Source organism: Bombina bombina, chromosome 2, assembly GCF_027579735.1.
Source record: "Bombina bombina isolate aBomBom1 chromosome 2, aBomBom1.pri, whole genome shotgun sequence".
Classification (NCBI taxonomy): domain Eukaryota; kingdom Metazoa; phylum Chordata; class Amphibia; order Anura; family Bombinatoridae; genus Bombina; species Bombina bombina.
In genome coordinates, this window is record NC_069500.1 from 1,185,344,537 (window position 1) to 1,185,371,896 (window position 27,360).

The 27,360-nt window shown below is 37.5% G+C and overlaps 1 protein-coding gene across 1 annotated transcript in view; it reads right to left on the reverse strand.

Moving 5' to 3' along the window:
- Positions 1-26,222, reverse strand: part of LOC128647469 (EF-hand calcium-binding domain-containing protein 6-like) — a 299,277-nt gene extending 273,055 nt beyond the window's left edge. The window contains exons 1-2 of the mRNA XM_053700255.1: positions 25,928-26,222; positions 5-114 (exon numbers count right to left, since the gene is read on the reverse strand). Of these exons, the coding sequence (XP_053556230.1) occupies positions 5-114; positions 25,928-26,222 (405 nt within the window). The remainder of the gene's footprint in view (positions 1-4; positions 115-25,927) is intronic.
- Positions 26,223-27,360: the final 1,138 nt, after the last annotated feature.

Below are 27,360 nucleotides of genomic sequence, written 5' to 3' on the forward strand. Positions count from 1 at the left end.
CTACCTCATCCACTTCAATCCTGAGTTGGGTCCCAGGCCGTGAGATTGCGCTGGACCTGCTGCTCACTGCACTCGCCCTGCTCTCCGCTCGGCTTCCAATATCAGCTCTCTGCCCTAGATACAAACAACCAATTATTAAATGTTTAAAAAGAAAAGGCACTAAAGAATCAGGTCATAAATACAGATGTTTTCACACCACATACAGTTTGGACCCGTAAAGTTAATATTTTTTATTATTGTCAAAATATCATTTCAAATGCTTAAGGGACAAAAAACAAGTTGGGATAGAGACAAAATAATATAATATGTACTTTAATTACTTTACCTGCAAATTTATACTGCAGTGCCTCGCCATTAACCCTTTATTTTTAGTTTCTAAATTGTAAAGCTCTAACTCCCTCTACACATTTCTTTATATGGCTGTATCTATATCTATTGTTTTTTTGGTAGAATGCAAAAGTGAATAGGGATTATCTGCTGGAGCATGCCTAGAAGCTCTGAACACAATGCCTGTGTCTAAACGCTGATAAGAGGGGTGGAGTTGGCTGCTCTAGGCAGCTAAGCTATGTAATTCATTTAGCTTATATTTGAAAATTATTTTAAAATGCTTGCTAGCAATTTGTAAACATTTTTTTATGCAAACTATTTTTAATCAATTAGCCCATTTAGGATATGCACAGATCTCAACCTGTTTTATGTCCCTTTAATGTACTGCACATAATGCTAAAGAATATTATGTAAAGGACATGGCTGTTTTACCGTAAGACCTGAGGTAAATCATGGAAGTTCAAAATAACTGTATTCTATGTATGACAAAAAATTCTTACTTTAAATTCAATAACTCTATAATAAACTCTTCACTCAACAAATGATTCAGATAGAGTAAATATTTAAAGGGACAGTCTACACCAGAATTTTTATTGTTTTAAAAGATAGATAATCCCTTTATTACCCATTTCCCAGTTTTGCATAACCAACACAGTTATAATAATATACTTTTAACCTCTGTGATTATCTTGTATCTAAGCCTCTGCAAACTGCCCTTTTTTCAGTTCTTTTGACAGACTTGCAGTCTAGCCAATCAGTACCTGCTCCAAGATTACTTCACGTGCACAAGCACAGTGTTATCTATATGAAATATGTTAACTAACACCCTCTAGTGGTGAAAAACTGTTAAAATGCAATCTGAAAGAGGTGGGCTTCAAGGTCTAAGAAATTAGCATATGAACCTCCTAGGTTAGGCTTTCAACTAAGAATACCAAGTGAACAAAGCAAAATTGGGGATAAAGTAAATTGAAAATTGTTTAAAATTACATGCTCTATCTGAATCATGAAAGTTTTTTTTTGCCTAGACTGTCCCTTTAAAGCAACTTTCTAATTTACTCCTATTATCAATTTTTCTTCGTTCTCTTGGTATCTTTATTTACAGAATCAATAATGTAAGCACAGAAGCCAGCCCATTTTAGATTCAGAATCTGGGTAACACTTTCTGATAGGTGTCTAAATGTAGCCACCAATCAGCAAGCACTACCCAGGTGCTGAACCAAAAATGGTCCGGCTCCTATGCTTACATTCTAATAAAGGTACCAAGAGAATGAAGAAAAATTGGTAATAGGAGTAAATTAGAAAGTTGATTAAAATTGCATGCTCTATCTGAATCATTAAAATTTATTTTGACTAGACTATCCCTTTAAGGACAATAACAAAAGTACATCCAACATTACAATTAAGCATAAGGAGTCATTTTAGAATAATATAATGCATTTTAGAGGCAGATAAAGAGCCAAAGATTCTTGGTACAAATATAGCAGAATAATACAAAGTTTTGTAAATACAATCATCTATCAAGTACAAATTAAGTTGATAAAAATTAAGTAATGTCAGTAGCTGAGAAACACATTGGCCGCTATTTAACAAGGTCTGGTGGACCTGATCCGACAGTGCGGATCAGGTCCGCCAGACCTCGCTGAATACGGAGAGCAATACGCTCTCCATATTCAGCATTGCACCAGCAGCTCACAAGAGCTGCTGGTGCAACGCCGCCCCCTGCAGACTCGCGGCCAATGGGCCGCCAGCAGGGGGGTGTCAATCAACCCGATCGTACTCGATCGGGTTGATTTCCGGCGATGTCTGTCCGCCTGCTCAGAGCAGACGGACAGGTTATGGAGCAGCGGTCTTTGTGACCACTGCTTCATAACTTCTGTTTCTGGCGAGTCTAAAGACTCGCCAGAAACACGGGCCGTCACGCTCCTTTCGGAGCTTGATACATAGGCCCCATTGTGTCAACAAAAAGTCCAATACTTTTATTCAAAATATTTTTTATACTGGACATCAAATTACTAAAGAAAGTAGATCAGTGAGCTTTAGTGAAAGGTTGTAGCATAGGACATCAGGAGCTGGAGAGAGAGCAGATGTCATTCCAGTGTTAGGGAATTTAGGGGAGAGAGCTGGAAACCTTCCCTATGCAAATCTGTATACGTAATCTATAATGTTATTTTTGTGCAGTGCGTTTTACATTCCAAAAACATTTATTTGTAAAAACATCTGTATTGCAAAAGATACTTGTGAATAAATACAAATTGCATTACAGCGCATTCAACCGATAAAGAATTATTTCACAGAAGCAATAAAATTGCCAAGTGTCCAGCCTTCAAAATGAATATAAAAAAACTGGACATTAAACTAAATGGGACTAATATGGGCATTTAGCTCACAGGGCCATATCAATGTTTATAAAACTTAAAGGGACATTAAACCCCAAAATTTTCTTTCATGGTTTAGAAAGAGCATGCAATTTTAAACAACTTTCTAATTGACTTTTATTATCAAACCTGCTTCATTCTCTTGATATCCTTTGCTGAAAATCATATCTAGATACGCTCAGTAGCTGCTGATTTGTCGCTGCACATAGATGCCTTGTGTGATTGGCTCACCAATGTGCATTTCTATTTATTCAACAAAGGATATCTAAAGAATGAAGCAAATTAGATAATATAAGTACATTTGAATGTTGTTTAAAATTGCATTCTCTATCTGAATCACAAAAGAAAATGTTTGGGTTTAATCTCCCTTTAAAGTGTCCCACGTGGGCTTATGGTGAAAGGAGCTAAACCCATGGGATCTGATCTAGTTCTTATCATAAACCCCCTACTGCCTTCCTTATATTATCTAATATTTTTGTTGAGCACAGCAACCCTAAAGTGTAAATATATTTCAATTAATATTTTAATTCAGATTATTACAAATTTGATCTTTATATCCATTTACAAAGACATTAAAGGACCATTAAATAAAGTAAAATGGCATAATCAACGTGCGTAATAAAAAGACAATGCAATAACATTTACTCTGAATTTCAAATAAACAGTAGATTTTTTTCCTGACATTTTTTTCTGACATTTCCCTGTATCATATGACTGCCATTAGCCAATCAGACTAGAATATGTAGACACTGTGAACTTGTACACATGTTCAGTAGGAACTAATACCTCAGAATGTGTGCATATAAAAAGACTGTGCAAAATATGATAATGGAAGTAAATTAGAAAGTCTCATAAAACTACATGCTCTTTCTGAATCATAAAAGTTTAATTTTGACTTTAGTATCCCTTTAAAGCTTTATAAAATAATTAACAAATAAATAAACAATATTTCTCTTTACATTTACTTGGTTCCAGATAGCTGGAATTTTGGATATTTTACAGGGACATTCAACACCAGAATTGTTGTTGTGTAAAAAGACAGATAATCCCTTTATTACCCATTCCCCAGTTTTGCATAACCAACACATTTATATTAATATACTTTTAACCTCTGTGATTACCTTGTATTTAAGCATCTTCTGGCAGCCCTCTGATCACATGACTTTTTATTTATTATCTATTGACTTGCATTTTAACCAATTAGTGTAGTGTAATCCACAACCCACGGGCGTGAGCACAATGTTATCTATATGGCTCACATGAACTAGCTGTCCCCTGTTGTGAAAAGCAAATAAAAAAGCATGTGATAAGAGGCGGCCTTCGAGGGCTTAGAAATTATCATATTAGCCTTCCTAAGTTTAGCTTTCAACTAAGAATACCAAAGGAACAAAGCAAAATTGGTGATAAAAGTAAATTGGAAAGTTGTTTAAAATTACATGCCCTATTTGAAACATGAAAGTTTTTTTTGGACTTGCCTGTCCCTTTAACCTCTCACATGTGACAACTTAAAGATGAGGAGAGGTGTTCCTTACCAATAGTGTATGAACATGTGTGGCCACACCTAATTCTTAGGAAAATTATGTTTTATTTTCTGATAAATAACAATATTAAACCACCTGGGGTGGGAAATAGTATAACTAATTACCAAACAAACTAAAGAAACACAAACATATCAGACAAACACTGTCATAACAAAATGCTCTGTTTAGTTGTGGACAGTATTATTTGGTCTTAATGTAATATTGTTAATTCCACTGTACTGGACCACAAATGACTCCTCTTCAGTTACTAATTGTGATTAGTAACATGGCTAATACTTTAAAACTTACTTGGTGTAAACATTTTCTCTTGAACTTTCTATCTCCCAGCAACAGCTGACAGTAGCAACAGAGAGAAGGTTAGAAGCAGTAGTAATGAGGGCTCATATTACTGTAAGGGGTCAGACTGCTGGTTTACGGTTGCATTTGATTACAGATATCAGATTACTGTCAGGTGAATAGGGCACAAGACTTGCAGGTTCACTTTTCAGTGTGATGGTACTATGTAATCAGACACCAACCTATATAATAGAGATGGAATTGGATGCATGGTGGGCTCTGTATACAGAATTAATATTTGGTGTGGGCTAACCACAAACCTAACCAAAAACTTTGCCTGATTGCACCTGTTACAGAGGATGTGATATCTTCCCTCTCATATTTTACTTCCATCTCACTACTTGTCCCCTTGATCCTATTCCTTCACAACTACTGGCCTCCTTTTCTACTCTCATACAATTCTTCACCCATATACAGTGTCTCCCTTAAAGGGACAGGAAAGACAAAATTAGACTTGAATGATTCAGCTAGAGCGTGCCATTTGAAAACACTTTTAAATTAACTTCTATTTTCAAATGTGCTTCATTCTCTTGGTATATCTTGTTGAAAAAGAATATGCACAAACCCTACTCTAGTGGGAGATAGCTGCTGATTGGTGCCTGCACAAATTTCTATCTTGTGATTGGCTAACTAGATGTGTTCAGCTATCTGCCAGTAGTGCAATGCTGCAGCTTCTTCCGCAAAGGATAACAATATAATGAAGCTAATTTGATAACAGAAATAAATTGTTTACAATTGTATGTAATATCCAAATCATGAGAGAGAACATTTTGGGGTTTCCTGTCCCTTTAATACTGGCATGATTACCTTATTTCTTAAACATGCACAATTTACAGCTAAACTCAAGAAATCTTCATCCAGTCTTTGGGCAGTTCCTGACACCTCCACCTTAAAAAAAAAAACAACTTAAAATTCATCACTTCCTTACACATGACTAAACCAAGGTTATAATCCACTCTCTTATCATATCACTCCTTGACTACTGCAACTTCGTCCTCTCAGGCTTTTCACACTAATGTCTGTCCTCTCTGCAATCCATCATGAATGTCAATCTGGTCTTCCTCACACAATGCTCATCTACAGCACATCTCTGAAAACCCCCCCCCCCCCCAGTGGCTTCCTTTAGCTTCAAAAACAAAATTCAAAATCCTGACCCTGGCCTAAATAACATAGCACCCTCCTATATCTTTACCCTTGTATGCAACTAGGTACATTACAGATTCAGATAGAACATACAGTCCTGGCAGTAGCCATACTAAGCCGCATTGTCTGGAGTTCCTGGTTTGAACCTATAACTACTCTGATTATAGTTAGACTACGGCAACATCCTGAGATATATATGCCAGCTTTAATTGCAATATTTAACAAAGACTTGATTGATATCGTATGTGATGTATTTATGAAACCTAAGCACAGATAAGGACTTTTAAGGCCTCAAGTGAGAACCAACTTATAAGGCCTTTGCACCCCTCTGGTGATCTGGGTTGTTCAGTCACATATGGACCGTAATTACTCTCTCTAATATATATCCATTTTGACCAGAGACCTAGGAAACATTGGATTTCTGCGCTGTTAATGGCATAATGCAGTTTATAAATAGGTGGGAACCTGAGATGATGCAACTCATTCAAGATCATTTTTTGGAACTAAAGAAGAGTCTGTGTGAAGTATTTGTTCAGTTGTCAAGTATCTCACCTCGTCATTCACAGGATCTGGAGATATATGAGGCTACAGACTTTCCTGTTTTGCAAAGTGTTATCTTAGACGACAACGGCAATGGACTGACATCCTAGGCGATCTGATACCTAGATCTGGTGTCTGCTATCAAGAGGAAGTACCAGATAACCTGCTGAGTGACCCTCTGGTCCCTGGTGACTTTGGGAACTATAAAGAAGCCTTGCTTTGTGCTATTGGTGGGTAGTGTTACTTTACAGGGACTTATGAGTTGTATTACTTTGCCATGCTATGCATGCTCGGAAACTCGCTGGACATTCTCATGGATCCCATGATAGTAGCAGAGAATGTCATCCAACCTATGAATGCTACAGGGGGCAGAACACCCCTTGTACTGGAGAGTATTTGACATCAGAATTTTTCCCTGTTCATTGCTTAAAGCAAAGAATTGGAGTGGGCTGAGGAATCTTTACGGCTCAGCTGGCTGCCTGTGCTTTAAATGGGACTCTCTTCATTTAAGGTAGATGGAGTGTTAAATTTAGATAACTGCTATGATACCAGTATGAGTTGATAAACAGATGTTATATATATATATATATATATATATATATATATATATATATATATATACTGTATATATAAATATAGAAAAAAGAGAGAGTAGTTAATACCGCTGTTTCGTGCCTATCGATGCTTCCCTTATAATGAAATATACTATTCAGAAAAAGAGAGGACAATTTAGGACATATAATAATACCCTAAAAAAAGAAGGGAACAGAAACCGGCACACGAAAAAGGCTTATATGTATATTTAATTAACTTACAAATATATCAAATAGTATTCACCCATTTGTGCCCTACAGCACTGAATAAAGTAAAAGCATATTGCTACATACACTATACACAGTATCAAGATAAGTGCAAATACGTCAATCGTTGTGCTTTATTCATGACCTAGAGTGCAGTTTGATCTGTGGTCGTCTCACTAATCGGAAAGAGACTGTTTGCTAAACACGCATTGTGACTACATATGGGACCTAGAGTGCAGTTGAATCTGCGGCCCAATCCTCTGCTTACTATGCTCCTCCATACTTCATGCGTTTTGTATACACCTGCATGACTTTAGCTGGTTTATATTTGTCAAATGTTAGATGGCTTAATGTGAATTTTGATATCAGTATAGATACAGTCCATTTGTTAGTAGTATATACTGTAAATTACCATTTTCCACTGTGTATATTTTATGTGGCAATATGCTTTTACTTTATTCAGTGCTGTAGGGCACAAATGGGTGAATACTATTTGATATATTTGTAAGTTAATTAAATATACATATAAGCCTTTTTCGTGTGCTGGTTTCTGCTCCCTTCCTTTTTTTAGGGTATTATTATATGTCCTAATTGTCCTTCTCTCTTTTTCTGAATAGTATATAATATAAATATAAAAAATATATATATATATATATATATATATATATATATATATATATATATATATATATATATATATATATATAAAGTTTCAAAAAATTAAGCACTCACTGGACTGCAGACATCAGTGGTAAATCCAATCTTTATTATGTTGTGTATATATATATATATATATATTATAGAATTTAAAGGGACACTGAACCCAAATTTTTTTCTTTCGTGATTCAGGTAGAGCATGCAATTTTAAGCAACTTTCTAATTTATTCCTATTATCACATTTTCTTCATTCTCTTGGTATCTTTATTTAAAATGCAAGAATGTAAGTTTAGATGCTGGCCCATTTTTGGTGAATAACCTGGGTTATTCTAGCTGATTTTGGATAAATTCATCCACCAATAAAAAGTGCTGTCCATAGACTGAACCAAAAAAGAAGCTTAGCTGCCTTCTTTTTCAAATAGAGATAGCAAGTGAACAAAGAAAACTGAATAATAGGAGTAAATTAGAAAGTTGCTTAAAATTGCATGCTCTATCTGAATCATGAAAGAAAGAATTTGGGTTCAGTGTCCCTTTAACTGAGACTTTAAATGGCTACCAACGTATAATACATATTACAGCAGTATTAGCCGGGGCCTTCCATGGGAGTAGCTGGAATTTCTCCACCAGGTCTGATGTATCCTCTAAATGTTTTCCCCCTGATTTGTATTGGCTGCAGCATTTAAAGTGTGACCCCTGCTAACTTTGCTTTCTCCATGGACGTTTACCTTTCTAGCAAGCTGTAATACTTTCCATGGGAGACATCTGACAACTCGCAAAGACAGCCCCTTTTTTTAAAGAATTTCATTGAGGGCAGCCTCTGCAAGTGTATATACAGTATTTCTGTAAATACATATACACATAAATACATAAAAACATATGTACATACATACTGTATATGTACATACATACATATAAACATATACATATTTGTGTGTATAAATATATATATATATATCCTATATAATAAAAGGCCAAGTGTGTTTGTCCGAAGCTGTCATGCGCAGTAGAGACTGCGCGCAAGGACAAACACACCTGGCCTTCCAACTGACCTGGTGTCGTGTGTTGGAGTGGGCGTGGCCAGGCGGGTGAGGAGTGGGCATGGCCAGGTGAGTGAGGAGTGGGCGTGACCGGCTGTGACAAGGGTGGGGCTGGGCATCACGCGGGTGGGGCCAGGTGAGAGACAGAGAGCTCTAAAGAGCAAAAGAGAGGGGGAGAGAGACAGCAAAAGAGAGGAGGGAGAGAGACAGCAAAAGAGAGGAGGGAGAGAGACAGCAAAAGAGAGGGGGGAGAGAGACAGCAAAAGAGAGGGGGATAGAGACAGCAAAAGAGAGGGGGGAGAGAGACAGCAAAAAAGAGGGGAGAGAGACAGCAAAAGAGAGGGGGAGAGAGAGCAAAAGAGAGGGGGAGAGAGAGCAAAAGAGAGGGAGAGAGACAGCAAAAGAGAGGAGAGAGAGAGCAAATGAGAGGAGAGAGAGAGCAAACGAGAGGAGAGAGAGAGCAAACGAGAGGAGCGAGAGAGCAAACGAGAGGGGGGAAGAGAGAGAGCAAAAGAGAAGGAGAGAGACAGCAAAAGAGGGAGAGAGAGAGAGAGCAAAAGAGAGGGAGAGAGACAGCAAAAAAGAGAGAGAACGCAAAAGAGAGGGGGTTGAGAGAGCATAAAAGAGAGGGGGAGAGAGAGCAAAAGAGAGAGGGGAGAGAAAGCAAAAGAGAGGGGGAGAGGGGGAGCAAAAGAGAGGGGAGAGAGAGCACAAAAGAGAGGGGGAGAGCACAAAAGAGAGGGGGAGAGCACAAAAGAGAGGGGGAGAGAGAGCTCAAAAGAGGCGGAGAGAGAGAGCGCAAAAGAGGGGGGAGAGAGAGAGAGCGAAAAAGAGAGAACGCAAAAGAGAGGGGAGAGAGAGAGCAAAAGAGAGGAGGAAAGAGAGCAAAAGAGAGGGGGGGAATGAAAGCTAAAGAGAGGGCGAGAGAGAGAAAAAGAGGGGGGGAGAGAAAGCAAAAGAGAGGGGGAGAGAGAGGGAGCAAAAGAGAGGGTGGAGAGGGAGAGCAAAAGAGAGGTAGAGCGAGAGAGAGAACGCAAAAGAGAGGGGGAGAGAGTGCAAAAGAGAGGGAGAGAGAGCACAAAAGAGAGGGGGAGAGAGAGCACAAAAGAGAGGGGAAGAGAGAGCAAAAGAGAGGGGGAGAGAGAGAGAGCAAGGGGTTCTGTCACGTGAAAAGATATGAGAAATACCCTATATTGCTTGCACTCTACATTTAGCGTACCACTTGTAATCTAGCCCTAAATAAGAAACAGAACATAATCATATTCTAACTGGAACAATTCTGGAAAAAGGTGAACATACAACTTGCATTCATCACCAAACATGGTAAGTAGTGTAATTCATTATCAAGTATGATATGTAACATTGTTATTGGTTCTGATTTAATAGAATTTTTAAATAATGTGTAGAGCATATACTTCCAGTCTAGTTGGAAGTAAATTCTTATAGTATTCAGAATAGGACGGAGCGCTAAGAAACATTCCAACCCAATGACTCCAGTCTCCATGCATTTTCAACTTCAGTATTATTTAAAGTAGAATTTAAAGTAGGTCACTGATGGTTAAAGAGTGTAAAAAAGAAGCAAATATTCTGGTGAGGCTACTCAAACATAATTCAGTTTTTTTACATTTAAGGGAAGCTGAAGTCAAAATTAAACTTTCATTATTCAGATGGAGCCGGTATTTTAAACAACTTTCCAATTTACTTTTATTAACTAACGGCTAGATTACGAGTTTTTGTCGATAAGGCTTGCGGTGCTCACCGCTCACCTACAAACAACGCTGGTATTTCAGGTTTTTACAAACCCGGCGTTAGCCCGCAGAAAAGTGAGCGGAGAGCAAAATTTAGCTCCACATCTCACCTCAATACCAGCGCTGCTTACGGTAGCGGTGAGCTGGCAAAACGTGCTCGTGCACGATTTCTCCATAGGAATCAGTGGGGCAGATTTGGCTGGAAAAAAAACTAACACCTGCAAAAAAGCAGCGTTCAGCTCCTAACGCAGCCCCATTGATTCCTATGGGAAAATACTTTTTATGTCTACACCTAACACCCTAACATGAACCCCAAGTCTAAACACCCCTAATCTTACACTTATTAACCCCTAATATGCCGCACCCGACATCGCCGACACCTACATTAAATTATTAACCCCTAATCTGCCGCTCCGGACACCGCCGCCACCTACATTATACTTATGAACCCTAATCTGCTGCCCCCAACATCGCCGACACCTACATACTATTTATTAACCCCTACTCTGCCGCCCCCCAATGTCGCCACAACCTAACTACAATTATTAACCCCTAATCTGCCTCCCACAACGTCGCCGCCACTATATAAAAGTTCTTAACCCCTAAATCTAAGTCTAACCCTAACACCCCCTAACTTAAATATAATTTAAATAAATCTAAATAAAATTACTACAATTAAATAAATAATTCCTATTTAAAACTAAATACATACCAATAAATTAAACCCTAAGCTAGCTACAATAGAACTAATAATTACATTGTAGTTAGCTTAGGGTTTATTTTTATTTTACAGGCAACTTTGTATTTATTTTAACTAGGTACAATAGTTATTAAATAGTTATTAACTATTTAATAACTACCTAGCTAAAATAAAGACACATTTACCTGTAAAATAAAACCTAACCTAAGTTACAATTACACCTAACACTACACTATAATTAAATTAATTCCCTACACTAACTACAATTAAATACAATTATCTAAATTACGGAAAAAAAACCCCACTAAATTACAGAAAATAATAAAATTACAATTTTTTTAAACTAATTACACCTAATCTAATGCCCCTAATAAAATAAAAAAGCCCCCCAAAATAATAAAAATCCCTACCCTATACTAAATTACAAATAGCCCATAAAAGGGCTTTTTGCGGGGCATTGCCCCAAAGTAATCAGCTCTTTTACCTGTAAAAAAAAATACAATACCCCCCAACATTACAACCCACCACCCACACACCCAACCCTACTCTAAAACCCACCCAATCCCCCCTTAATAAAACCTAACACTAACCCCTTGAAGATCACCCTACCTTGAGACGTCTTCACCCAACCGGGCAGAAGTGGTCCTCCAGACGGGCAGAAGTCTTCATCCAAGCCGGGAAGAAGAGGTCTTCCAGACGGGCAGAAGTCTTCATCCAGACGGCATCTTCTATCTTCATCCATCCGGAGTGGAGCAGGTCAATCTTCAAGACATCCGACGTGGAGCATTCTCTTCTGTCTTGATCCGACGACTAAATAGCGGTACCTTTAAGTGACGTCATCCAAGATTACCTCCCTTCAATTCCGATTGGCTGATAGAATTCTATCAGCCAATTGGAATTAAGGTAGAAAAAATCCTATTGGCTGATCCAATCAGCCAATAGGATTCAACTTGCATTCTATAGGATTTTTTCTACCTTAATTCCGATTGGCTGATAGAATTCTATCAGCCAATCGGAATTGAAGGGACGCCATCTTGGATGACTTCACTTAAACGTACCGTCATTTAGTCGTCGGATCAAGACAGAAGAGGATTCTCCGCGTCGGATGTCTTGAAGATGGACCCGCTTCGCACTGGATGGATGAAGATAGAAGATGCCGCCTGGATGAAGACTTCTGCCCGTCTGGAGGACTTCTTCTTCCCGGCTTGGATGAAGACTTCTGCCCGTCTGGAGGACCACTTCTGCCCGGTTGGGTGAAGACGTCTCAAGGTAGGGTGATCTTCAAGGGGTTAGTGTTAGGTTTTATTAAGGGGGGGATTGGGTAGGTTTTAGAGTAGGGTTGGGTGTGTGGGTGGTGGGTTGTAATGTTGGGGGGGTATTGTATTTTTTTTTACAGGTAAAAGAGCTGATTACTTTGGGGCAATGCCCTGCAAAAAGCCCTTTTAAGGGCTATTTGTAATTTAGTGTAGGGTAGGGATTTTTATTATTTTGAGGGGCTTTTTATTTTATTAGGGGGATTAGATTAGGTGTAATTAGTTTAAAAAAATTGTAATTATTTTATTATTTTCTGTAATTTAGTGGGGGGGTTTTCCGTAATTTAGATAATTGTATTTAATTGTATTTAATTGTAGTTAGTGTAGGGAATTAATTTAATTATAGTGTAGTGTTAGGTGTAATTGTAACTTAGGTTAGGTTTTATTTTACAGGCAAATTTGTCTTTATTTTAGCTAGGTAGTTATTAAATAGTTAATAACTATTTAATAACTATTGTACCTAGTTAAAATAAATACAAAGTTGCCTGTAAAATAAAAATAAATCCTAATCAAGCTACAATGTAACTATTAGTTATATTGTAGCTAGCTTAGGGTTTATTTTACAGGTAAGTATTTAGTTTTAAATAGGAATAATTTATTTAATTGTAGTAATTTTATTTAGATTTATTTAAATTATATTTAAGTTAGGGGGGTGTTAGGGTTAGACTTAGATTTAGAGGTTAATACATTTAATATAGTTGCAGCAACGTTGGGGGCGGCAGATTAGGGGTTAATAAATGTAGGTAGGTGTCGGCGATGTTAGGGACGGCAGATTAGGGGTTAATAAAATTTAACCAGTGCTTCCGGTTTTTCAGAGCCATTTTGGAAATGGGCAAGATCGACAATGGGCAATAGACAGTCTCGTAGTACTGATTTTCTCGTTATTATGTTGGAAATGGGCATAATCGGCAATTAGACAGCCTGTTTTAAAGACTAGGTGTTATATGTTTATTTAACATATTACTATTGACATCCGTTATAATAACTAGATATAATTCTTAAAATTTCGTTCATCTAGTTGAGGCTAATATATCCAGGACCTTACATTAGGATTGTTTATACAATTTTAACAACAGGAACCTTCTATTAATCGATACAGATCCATATCGATTTGACAAATTTAAAAGGTCTCTTGTTTACCAAATAAGTCCCTTTTACAATTTGTATTTGTAGAGATTATCAAATATTCATAGTAATACATATCATTCACCTTAAAGAATACTGCTTTATAATATTTTATAATATTGATTTCCCAAGAAACATGGTGGAAAATCAACTACTTTCCTTACATTCATAAAGTGATAATCTGAACTCATATTCCTGTATACAATCTAACACATCAAAAACTATTGGAGTTGATAATATAAAAATATAAAAATATAAAATATATATATATATATATATATATATATATATAAAAATGTATTAATGTGTCTTAAAAATTGTACTACTCAAAAGACTTTAAAAACGAAAGAATGATTCGGTCAACTCGACCAAACAGATGGTTAAAAAGTGGTTCTAAGATTTTAATTCTTAAAGATAACTTCAAAATGAATATGACTTGAAATAAATAGATGATCTTAAAGTAAATGTTTAAATATAACTTTAGGGATAAAAATCCAACAATTACTCTGAACTATTCAAAACAGATGGACAATTTCAAAATTTGCGTTGAGACCTTTTGGATAGATACAGTCTAAATTAAAAATCCATTTAGATTCTGTTTTTAGTAATTTCAATTCCATGTCTCCTCCTCTCCAATCTTTGTTTATTTTGCATATCCCCATATATTTGAAGCTTTTGTCGCTTCCACCATGTACTTCTTTGAAGTGTTTGTAGATCGGTAAATCAACCTTCTTCCATTTGATCTGCAACAGATGTTCTCGAATTCGGTCTTTTAGTTTCCTAGAGGTTTGGCCTACATACTGCAGGCCACACCCACACTCGACCAAATAGACTATGTTCTGATCAGTACATCTTATTGTTTGTTTGATGTGGAACACTTCATTAGAAACTTTGGACTTGATTATATTAGTTTTCTTTCCATGTTTGCATGCTTTACAGAAGTGACATGGGTAAAAACCATACAGTTTTTTACCCATGATGTCTGAAGAGTTCTTTTCTTTCTTCTGTTTAGGTATGCTTGGAGCCAGAATTGATTTTAAATTATTGGCCTTCCTGTAGACGAAGTTAGGTCGTTCTGTTAGATGTTCGCCCAGAATGTCGTCGTCTTTGAGTAAGTGCCAATGTCTCTTAACTATATCCTCGATTGTCTTTTTCCTTTCTCCATATTGGGTGATAAAAGGAATTTTAAGGCCTTCAGATTTTTCTTTATCTGGTTTCATTTTGTATGTTAGGAGGGTGTCTCTTTTTGTATTATTTACTTCTGTGATAGTCTTGTCTATGAGGGATTCACTATATCCTCTTTCCAGGAATCTAGTTTTCAGTATTCTTGATTGTTTAACCCACATTTCTTCACTTGAACAGTTCTTCCTAATCCTTAATAATTGCCCTTTCGGGATATTCGATATCCATTTTTTATGGTGGCAGCTTGTATGATGGACATAATTGTTGGAGTCCACTTCCTTGAAGTGGGTGGACGTTTCAATCTTCCCATTGATGACTCTAATATCTAGATCTAAATAGACAATATGGTCTTTACTGATGGAGTTAGTAAATCTGAGATTTGACTGGTTCAGGTTCATTACGTCCAATGTGTGTTTCAAATCTTCCTCACTTCCCTTCCAGATGATTAGAAGGTCATCTATATACCTTTTGTATAAGACCAGGTCCGCGCCCGCCGGGCATGATTCCCAGAAAATAGTTTCCCATCTGCCCATGTACAGATTGGCATAGCTGGGCGCGAACCTGGTCCCCATGGCCGTGCCACATACTTGACGATAAAACGTATTGTCACAGTAAAAATAATTATGTTGGAGGATGTAGTCTATCCCATCCAGTATGAACCTCCTCTGGGGTTCTGGCATATTGTCGTCTTTATTTAGGAAGTAGCTGATAGTATCCAGTCCTCTCTCATGTGGAATCAAAGTGTATAATGATGTTACATCACTGGTGATCATAATGTAGCTATCATCCCATTCTAGATCTCTTAGTAGATTTAGTACTTCGGTGGAGTCTCTCAGATATGATGGTAAAGTTCTGACATATGGTTGTAATTTCTTATCTATATATTCAGATAGATTACTCGACACCGATCCTATGCCCGATATTATGGGCCTTCCCGGTGGGTTGACCAAACTTTTGTGAATTTTGGGCAGGTGGTAGAGCACTGGGATCTTTGGATGCTTCACACTTAGATATCGATGTTCTTTATCATTGAGAATACCCTATCTATTGGCCTCGGTGAGTAAGTCATCAAGTGTTCTTTTATATTCACTTGTAGGGTCAGCTTCCAGAGTTTCATAAGTATCTTTGTCTCCTAAGATTCTTCTAGATTCTTTCTGATAGTCCGTCCTGTTCATAATCACAATACCCCCGCCCTTATCGGCTGATTTGATGACGATGTCATTGTTTTTTTCCAAATTTGATATAGTGTTGAGTTGCTTGGCACTAAGATTTCTATTATATGCTTTGTTGGATTTCAATTTCTTTATATCATTACACACCATTGTTTTGAATGTTTCAATAGCCGGTCCTTTACAATGGGTAGGATAAAAATGGGACTTCGGTTTGAGATCGGACTGTTGGAATTGGTCTTCCATAGAGGAGCTCGCTGGAAGAGACATACTTCTCTCCACTGGTGACTTCAGGAAGTATCTCTTCAAAGTGAGTTTTCTTACGAACTCCTTCGTATTCAGATACGTTTGGAACTTATCCAATCCTCTAGACGGTGCATATGATAGACCTAATTTCAATATTTCCTTTTCCTCAGCTTCCAGGTTAATGTCACTTAAATTGAAAACTCCTTTGACCTCTTTTTGGCTTTTCCCTTCTTCTTGATAAAAGCCACCCGGCTGAAACGTTTGCTCACAACCTTAATCCTTGTTTCCTAAGAGGATAGGCAATAGGACTGGTGCATCAAGTCATTTCTAAAAACATTGCCAAATGACTCCATATGCATAATCCCCGTCCCAGGACTGCCTACTACTCTTAGCTTTGACCAACCATTAGCCGTTCTATTACATTTACAGCATCATTGGATGACACTTTTGTATTACAGACCACACAGACCTCAGGAGAACTTGGATCACGTATGTTACATTTTGCAGTAGGACAGGTGCTTTGAGACACTTTGTTTATAATGAGTGTACTCTAAAGGCTTAATTCCTGACCCAGGATCTGCCATCAAAACGATCATTTGCACTTTAAGTTCCCCAAATTTTCAACACACTTGCTGATTAACTGTGGAGTTACTGAAAGAGCTAATCCTTTAATAACACAACATCTAATAAAGGAAGATACTAACAAGATTAACCGGATCCTTAACTACTTCAAATGAAATTGCAAAAAGTTCACAAATATGTACTACCTTTAAACTGAACCCGCTGTTTATTTCCTCTGAGGAACTTTTAACCTAAGGAACTAAATTTGCCATTTTTACTCATTTCATAGCATTTATCTGCTGGGGCAATATCAGCCTTTATAAACTCTACTTGCAACAACTTTGCTACAAAATATTTTAAAACTTATTTGGACTCACACATTTATGGACACAGTTCTTCCAAACTGCTAGCTGGTTTCTAATTAAGAGAAACATTTATTATATGGTTATCCAGCAGTCTTTGTTATATATACTTTTTATATATAACATATATAACCCTATGATTAAGTGCTCAATGGAGCACGAAACTAGTCAGAGAGTTTGTGTGCCTTGTACTACCCATTTTTAAAGATGTTTCAATAAAGGTTAAAAAAATGTTACCTTTTTTGTTAGCCCTTAATTCGTTTCTCCTTATCTCTGTGCTGCTGCATAAATTTTTTGTTTTATATTTCAAACGGCTGCACCTGCCGTTTTTTGCAGCCTGCACCCCTGCTACCTGTGGTTGTTTAGAATCTTCCGTCTCTGCTCCCCCGGTGACGTCAGCGCTTCCGCATCTGCAGCGGTTGGGACTGTGTATACTTTTTATATACCATATGTTATAATTTATCTGTATGACAGTTTGGTCCTTTTGTATGTTTTTCTAGATGCCGGCATCTTGTAATTTTAATTTCTGTTTAATCTCATGGGTATATTTTACTATTAAATTTAACTATTATATTTGCACAGGTTTTGTTCAATCACTTGACTTATTTCACTACACTCATACTAAACTATTTCTATCCACGTCCCTGCATACATATACTAAATTAATTTATTTTCTTCTATTACATCACACATAGATCACAATCTAATATTACTTATGACACAATAGTGTGGAACACATATCTCTCTTAGCTTTCATTAGCGCTCTCAATATATTTTTGTATATCTGTTTTTTAGGTTTACAGCACTAGAGGACTGTCAACTATTTTGAGTTTAGCAACGAGAGAGAGCAACTTACATAGTGTCGTATCTCAGTAACCAACCACCCCGACAAGTCATGGTGAAGTACTTGAACTTTAAAGATAAAGCCTGCAGAAATTAAACATCATTTGAATTCGAAGGAAGGAGGATATATATTTTTCAAGATTACTTCTCTGAAGTAGCACTCAGAAGAAAGGAGTTCTTGCCCTACTATAAGCAACTTATGGAACAGGGCAGAACTGCAACTTTACTTTACCCAGCGAGACTACGCCTACAAACTACAGAGGGCCCAATTTTATTCAAATCCCCGAAACGCCTGCAGATTTACCTACAGAAAGAACAAGAACAGTCACCACAAGAGGAAGGGGAACTACAGGAGCCAGTAACTTGAAACCATCTACAAAACCACAGTATGACATGAGTTCTGAAGTTAATTTTGTTGTTTACTAAATTGTTAGGGAGGGAAGAAGAATTGTTCTTATTGTTAATACTGTTTTTGCCATTTGTTGTTTATCTTCCCACCTTCTATAGGGATACCAGTGTTCTGCTTGGTGTTAGGACTAATGGTCATAAGACATTTCGTCATAGGACATATGGTCATAGCCATACGGTCACAAGGACTTTTGGTCATAAGGATTTATGGTCATAAGACATATAATCATAGGACAGACATATGGTCACTATTGATTATAGTAATATCAGGGCTCAAAAAGTCTATGGTCCTATGACCAAATGTCCTGTGACCAAATATCCTATGACCATATGTCTTATGACCATATGTCTTATGACCAAATGTCCTATGACCAAATGTCCTATGACCAAATGTCCTATGAGCAAATGTCCTATGACCATATGTCCTATGACCATATGTCCTATGACCATATGTCCATATGTCTTTTGACCAAATGTCCATATGTCTTTTGACCAAATGTCTTTTGACCAAATGTCCTGTGACCAAATGACTTATGACTTAATGTCTTATGATTAAGTGTCCTATGACCAAATGTCCTATGAGCATATCCTGTCCATTTTTTATACTAATCTATTGATTTCTTTTCTTACATAGCCTTTACTATTTCTTTAAAAGATAGCTGTTTGTTTTATTTTATTTCTTTAAATTATAGTTTATTTTATGTTAATCAATAGATTAAAATAAAAAATATCATCTGGCCCTAAACTCTTTTATCAATAACTAGGCCATGATGATCTAAGGTGCATTGCAGGGATAGCATGGTGCAGTGTACTGGCTCATACATCGCCGCATGCACCAAACGGTAAACAGCACAGTGGTCATTTCTCCCCATGCAAGTGTGAACATTGCTGTGTGCTCATTTGCATATGCAAACAGGTAATTTCCTATGCATTCACATGCTAATGAAGATTTAACCCCCTATGGAAAAACAGCCCCTTATGGTTAACTGACTTTTATTGGACTTTCCCCTTTCTAGTATTGCACTACACTGGGGGCGAAATGTCCCTGTAGGCATCACGGGTGCAGGGAGTGTGGACCGCACTTGAGTGCCAAGATTGGGGGGTGACACCACCATGCAGGCAGGAACTTACTCTACTTGTGTAATCCTCCTCACAGCCATTTAAAGGGGTGGTGCAACTGCCCAGGGTACTTGCTGCAATTAGGAATGGTTGTTATAAACACAAAGAAATAAACAAACAAAAAATCAACTTTAATCCTAACTCACTACTGGATTAACTCTAATAGTGAACTTCCCAACCCAACAGAGGAGGCATGCTTAGTATTTGTGGACGCCGAAAAGGCCTTCAACAAGATATTATGGGATCACCTCTTCACCACTTTAGACAAATTTAGAATAAAGGCATTTTCCTAAATGCTATCCACACCATTTACAAGGAACCCCAAGCAGCAATACTAATTAAAGGTATGCTCCTTACCCCACTATTGTTCGACCTTGCATTAGAGCCCACAGGATTAGAACAGAAACAGAAGGCCTACATATGGGAAGGGAGACGTGCATCTGTCTTAGTTTGCGGATGACATGCTCCTATACACCCAGAGACCATGAACTAATATACCCAAAATAATTAAAATCATAACAAAATTCAGTAAAATTTCTGGCTACCATAAATGAATAAAGACAAAACAGAATTATTATGGCTCCACAACCACAACCAAAACTCATCTCTCCCACAAATATCCAATTTCAAAATAGTCGCCAACAAATTTAAATATTTAAGAATTTCCCTTACTAGAGACTTTAAACAATGGTATGACATTAATTTTGGACCCTTATTCAAAGATCTAAAACAAAGCCTAATAAATTGGGAGAATCTCCCGCTCACTTTTTCCGGTAGAGTTGGGCTAGTGAAAATGATTCTCTTCCCTAGATTCTTATAAACTCTTCAAATGCTCCCGGAACTCATCCATAGAAAAGACCTCAAAAACCTTAACAAAGCAATACTAACATTACTGTAGAATAAAAAATGACATGCGCAACAATATTGGGGGGGTTCGGACTACCTAACATTGAACATTATAACTGGGCAGCAATGACAAAATATGTTATTGACTGGTTCTTACACAAAGACCACTTCACAAACACAAAACTGGAAGCACAGCTTATTACGCCATGGTCCCTAACAATGCTACCACATATGACACCTTTACAGGTTGAATTCCAATAGTGAAAGATGCTCCTCTGATACATCAACCAATTAAGGCATGGTGGAAGGTATGCAAAAGACTGGGAACCTCGCATAGATACACTCTCTACCTACCCCTACAGAGCAACCCAGACTTCCCAGCGGGTTTCACCACAAAGACATTCAAACAGTGGGAGGAAAAAGGGATTACAACACTTAAACAGGATCTCTCAGGAGATGGAAACACTATAAGATCTTTTCGGGAACTCCAAACGGATTTTGACCTACCTAGAACCCACCACTTTGCCTTTTTACAAATGCGTCACTATGTTACTGATCTCCTAAAACACACTGGCCAGACAATAGACTGCAACATATATAAGCTAATAGCCTTAGCAAAGAGAGGAATGACCTGTATCTCATACACATATAATTTACTCCAGAATACATGCAACAAGACCACAATGACACACCTCACGAGAACATGGAACCTATTACTCAACAAAGAAATCCCTGAAACATATATCACAAATAGTTTCATCAAAGTAAGGAAGGCCACCCTATCAGCTGAAACTAGGGAGTCCCTCACTAAACTGTTACACACTGCATATACTGTATAACCCCAAGCTCTTTCACAAATGGAACCCTAGTGGCCCAGGTACATGCCCAAGATGCTCACACCTAGACCCAGACATTGTACACATGATGATAAACTGCCCACAGTTTACCAAATTCTGGGGCATGATACAGAAATGGTTGCACCTACTCATCAGTGAGAGGGTGAATCTACCTCCAGAAACTATAATTTTCCTACAAACCCAAACATCACCTAAATCCAACACATTATTCATATATAACACCATCTTGCAGGCTAGGAAATTAGTATTAACACAAAGGCTACAAAACAAGCCACCCACACTATGCCACCTTAAAACTTCCTTTCAGATATAAATGCTGTGTGAACAAAAAGATACTCAAGGAGATATTGAACATAGAGTGAGACTCTTCATTACAAAATGGAGACCTTTTATACTAAGCCTTCCCACCAATGCCCAGGCACAAATCATCTACCCATTCAAAGACTGAATATATATTTGCCGCACAACTGAGGGGAGAGTGGCAATGGGAATAACTATCCCTACAGACAAGATACAATGAACCATCCAACAGTGAGTCAGTTGGAAAGATATCAGAGTGGCGCCCCAGATAATGAGACCGCTGGACACTGGAACTATCTTAGCAATATTGTTATAATAGGGATGCAGTTAAGGAAAGGTTAGAATTTACTAGGAACATTGTGCTGGGGACTTTTTTTAATCAATCAAATACAAGTCCCACACCTGAGTCATTCAACAATAGCCACAATCTACTCAGGACACCAGCCTGGTACTAGTATGATGGAACAATGAAAATTCGACAGGAGAACTGTTCCGAAGAGACTTCATATTGTTCTGGAACACAGAGTTCCAATATATTTGTAAAAACAAAAACTTTACCCAGACGTAAGGATATTGCTCCAAAAGAATCATAGACCCACATAGGACTTTACAGAAACATAAAACACTAAAGAAAGCTCCCAGCACAGTAGCAGGCATAAGATAGGAATTTAGCTTAGATGAGATAGAAAGGGGAAATTGAGAAAATGTAAAATGGTAACCGCCAATGCTGATTTTGTTTTAGATCTTATCCATGTTTATGTTTCTTCTCTCTCTTAATCCTTTCCGTTAATTGTAAGGATTTTAAATCCTCTTATAAGTACATGCCCTGTGTGGCATACATTTACACAAAGAATAAGCTTGTAAACAGCATTGGAAATAAATAAAGTTATAAAAAAAAAACTGTCAAATTCATGTAAAAACAAATCCACAACCAATTCTTCGAGTACAACCAGCCAACTATTTAAATTCTGTGTGTAATTTATACCCTGTAATATATGTTATTAAGGTATCATTCGTTCAACCACTTGCAAATCTTCCAAGGAAGTTAAACAAGAGAACCAAGCTGAGTTATTTTCCAGAACACAAATTAGTTTCTTAGTAACATTATTGAGTGTTACATTCATTGTTAATTGGATTGTGCTACAATAATGTTTTTATGAAGAGAATGGCCAGATAAATACCATGATGTGCACACTCTTTCTATGGTCTCAATACACAGCACACTGGTTATTTAACTAATAGTGGCACCTATAAGCAAGAATAAACTGCAGAAGCATTTAATGTTCTTTCAGTCTATGTTTTATAGGTTAAAAATAAATGTAAATTCTTTACCCATATAGACTGAAATAGAAAATGTTTCACTAAAACTCTTGATCTGTAAAATCACAATAGATATTAAAATCTGTTGGACTTCAGAGATCTCTGTGGCTATGTATTTATTAGTTATCAAAAACTACTGGAATTTACAGATCTCTGTTGCTTTTTTTATCTGTACTGCTATGTACGTTTGTAACTACTGTATATTTATAGTATTTTCATATCAATCCCCAAAATACATTATATGCAACAATATCATCTTATTTATCATTAATTATGTTCTGTGATCACATCTTGAATATGTTAAAAAGCTAATACACCAGTATTCACAAGAGACAAGGACACAGCTATCAACTTCATTTCAAATGGGCTTCAACCCAGTTGTTAGATTTACATAGTTTACTATTCTGAGTGACAAATTAGGGGACAATCACAGTCCATACTCCAGTGGCCATGTGAAAGCTTGCATATCTGACAATATAGAATGCAGCATACTCCAGTGGCCATGTGAAAGCTTGCATATCTGACAATATAGAATGCAGCATACTCCAGTGGCCATGTGAAAGCTTGCATATCTGACAATATAGAATGCAGCATACTCCAGTGGCCATGTGAAAGCTTGTATATCTGACAATATAGAATGCAGCATACTCCAGTGGCCATATGAAAGCTTGTATATCTGACACTATAGAATGCAGCATACTCCAGTGGTCATGTGAAAGCTTGTATATCTGACAATATAGAATGCAGCATACTCCATTGGCCATGTGAAAGCGTGTATATCTGACAATATAGAATGCAGCATATTCCAGTGGCCATGTGAAAGCTTGTATATCTGACAATATAGAATGCAGCATACTCCAGTGGCCATAGGAAAGCTTGTATATCTGACAATATAGAATGCAGCATACTCCAGTGGCCATGTGAAAGCTTGTATATCTGACAATATAGAATGCAGCATACTCCAGTGGCCATGTGAAAGCTTGCATATCTGACAATATAGAATGCAGCATACTCCAGTGGCCATGTGAAAGCATGTATATCTGACAATATAGAATGCAGCATACTCCAGTGGCCATAGGAAAGCATGTATATCTGACAATATAGAATGCAGCATACTCCAGTGGCCATGTGAAAGCTTGTATATCTGACAATATAGAATGCAGCATACTCCAGTGGCCATGTGAAAGCTTGTATTATCTGACAATATAGAATGCAGCATACTCCAGTGGCCATGTGAAAGCGTGTATATCTGACAATATAGAATGCAGCATACTCCAGTGGCCATATGAAAGCTTGTATATCTGACAATATAGAATGCAGCATACTCCAGTGGCCATATGAAAGCTTGTATATCTGACAATATAGAATGCAGCATACTCCAGTGGCCATGTGAAAGCATGTATATCTGACAATATAGAATGCAGCATACTCCAGTGGTCATGTGAAAGCGTGTATATCTGACAATATAGAATGCAGCATACTCCAGTGGCCATATGAAAGCTTGCATATCTGACAATATAGAATGCAGCATACTCCAGTGGCCATGTGAAAGCTTGTATATCTGACAATATAGAATGCAGCATACTCCAGTGGCCATGTGAAAGCGTGTATATCTGACAATATAGAATGCAGCATACTCCAGTGGCCATGTGAAAGCTTGTATATCTGACAATATAGAATGCAGCATACTCCAGTGGCCATGTGAAAGCATGTATATCTGACAATATAGAATGCAGCATACTCCAGTGGCCATGTGAAAGCATGTATATCTGACAATATAGAATGCAGCATACTCCAGTGGCCATAGGAAAGCATGTATATCTGACAATATAGAATGCAGCATACTCCAGTGGCCATGTGAAAGCATGTATATCTGACAATATAGAATGCAGCATACTCCAGTGGCCATGTGAAAGCTTGCATATCTGACAATATAGAATGCAATTTTAAGCAACTTTCCAATTTATATTTATTATCAAATTTGCTTTGTTCTCTTGTATACTTTGTTCAAAATAATACCTAGGTAGGCTCAGATACAGCAGTGTTTCACTGTGAGTTAGCTATTGATTGGTGGCTGTACATCACCTGGTGTGTTCAGCTAGCTCACAGTAGTACATTCCTGACTTTTATTCTTCAACAAAACATATCAAAAGAATAAATTTAAATTTGAAAATAGAAGTAGAAACAAACGGCTGCCTTTCCCCGCTTACTTGATATCCAGCCACTCTATGTGCGACAGGAAGACAAGCACAATATTTAGTAAAAAAAAATCAAGGCATTCTACAGTAAGAGAAAGCTAAATAAACTGTTGTCTCATTCTTTAATTAGTGGAGTTAAATTTTGAGCTTAAAGGGACAGTTAACCCAAAAATGTTCTCACCTTTGTTCCAATGATCAATTTTACCTGCTGGAGTATATTGAATTATTTACAAGTAGCTTGTTTACCCTTATTTCGGCATTTTAAATAGCTGATTTAGCCTGTGGAATCCCCACTTATACTGAAAGTTTCTGGACCTACATCCAGTTTATTGACAGGCAATGTGAACACAGCCAGCATAAGAAATTACACTCCAAGGGAGGTGTAGAAGAGATAACTAATACAATGATCGTTTTTCTTTGTTCTCTCTAAGTACTGAGCTTTGGTTTACTGATAAATATAAGATATGGAAGCAAGTGTGTGTGCACAAAGTGATAACATAATGAGATCTGATTTTACCTGCAAGCTCAACCCAATAGGCTGCGGTTTCAAAACACAAAACCAGCTATTTCATATACACAAATAAATCTGAAAATGCAATTTTATACTTGTATAACAAGTCATTGCAAATACATTAAGTAAAAAACTGTTTTCACAGTGTACTGTCCCTTTTTTTTTAAAGCAGTGTGCATGTATCTGGAAGCCTTAGTTTAAGGTGGTTGTAAAGTAACATTAAATATGCAGCTAGCTTTGTGTAAAATACTTTAAAAATACATTTTCATTGACTGCTGTGTGTAGCCTTTGTAAAGCCCAGTGACTCTTTTCTAACCACTGTACAAATATCACACAAAGAGTAAAAGTTACCAACAGACATACCAAAGATGGGGAGCCTGGCCTTGCTCTGGTCAGCGGCTGCAGTAACCTGCACTCCCTGAGGGATTTGATGCTTTACAGGTGTGAGTGTCAGGCTCTTGTCAGTGTTTCTAGAGGATGCAGTCTGTGGAGTCTTCCTATCACATGGTATCTCTTCATTATCGTCCCTGGCCCCTCCAGCCCTGGAAAACCCTCTGAGAGATAAAGTTTCTGGGTCACCAAGCCGTGATAAGGGGTGCTCAATGACAGGCAAACGAGGAAGGGAGGATCCGGGGGGTGCAAGGAGCCGGCTTGACATTATTTGCAGACACTGTTAGGACCTGAAAGACACAGAACTGGAGACAAGGCACAAACACTGAAAGTAAATGAACAATGGCAATGCCCAATGATTTTAGGAGTTTGATTAAAGAAACATTCCAAAGAAAAAAATGGCATGCTCTAATTTGTTTAATTACAGAGGCTCGCTTACTATGGGTTTAAAGGAATAGTCTAGTCAAAATTAAACTTTCATGATTCAGATAGAGCAGGCAATTTTAAGCAACTTTCTAATTTACTCCATAATCAAATTTTCTTTGTTCTCTTGGTATCTTTATTTAAAAAAACAATAATGTAAGCATAGGAGCCGGCCCATTTTTGGTTCAGCACCTGTGTAGCGCTTGCTGATTGGATGTCTACATTTAGACACCAATCAGTAAGTGCTACCCAGGTTCTGAATCAAAAATAGGCCATCTCCTAAGCTTACCTTCAAATAAAGATACCAAGAGAACAAAGAAAAATTGATAATAGGAGTAAATTAGAAAGATGCTTAAATGTGCATGCTCTATCTGAATCATGAAAGCTTAATTTTGACTAGACTATCCCTTTAACCCCCACAAAGGGTAAAACATATAAGTAAATTCCCATTTGTGAGCTCAAGCATTGCAACCACAGCCAGTAGGCCAATAAGGAGAGGCAGTTGCGCATAATAGCAATCACCAGCTGTGTCCTGCTCAGAAACAGCAGTGCTTGCGGCTCCAAGCAGGGATTTACCTATGTGTTTAACCCATTTGCGGGGGTTAAACCCATAAGCTAAGATCAGTTATGCAAGTATGAGATGGTCTAACAATTTACAGCATAAGCCTGTTTGTAGGGGTTAAACCCGTATTAAGCTAAGACCAGTAAGCAAGAATGAGATGGTCTAACAATTTACAGCATAAGCCTGTTTGTAGGGGTTAAACCCATATTAAGCTAAGACCAGTAAGCAAGAATGAGATGGTCTAACAATTTACAGCATAAGCCTGTTTGTAGGGGTTAAACCCGTAATAAGCTAAGACCACTAAGCAAGAATGAGATGGTCTAACAATTTACAGCATAAGCCTGTTTGTAGGGGTTAAACCCATATTAAGCTAAGACCAGTAAGCAAGAATGAGATGGTCTAACAATTTACAGCATAAGCC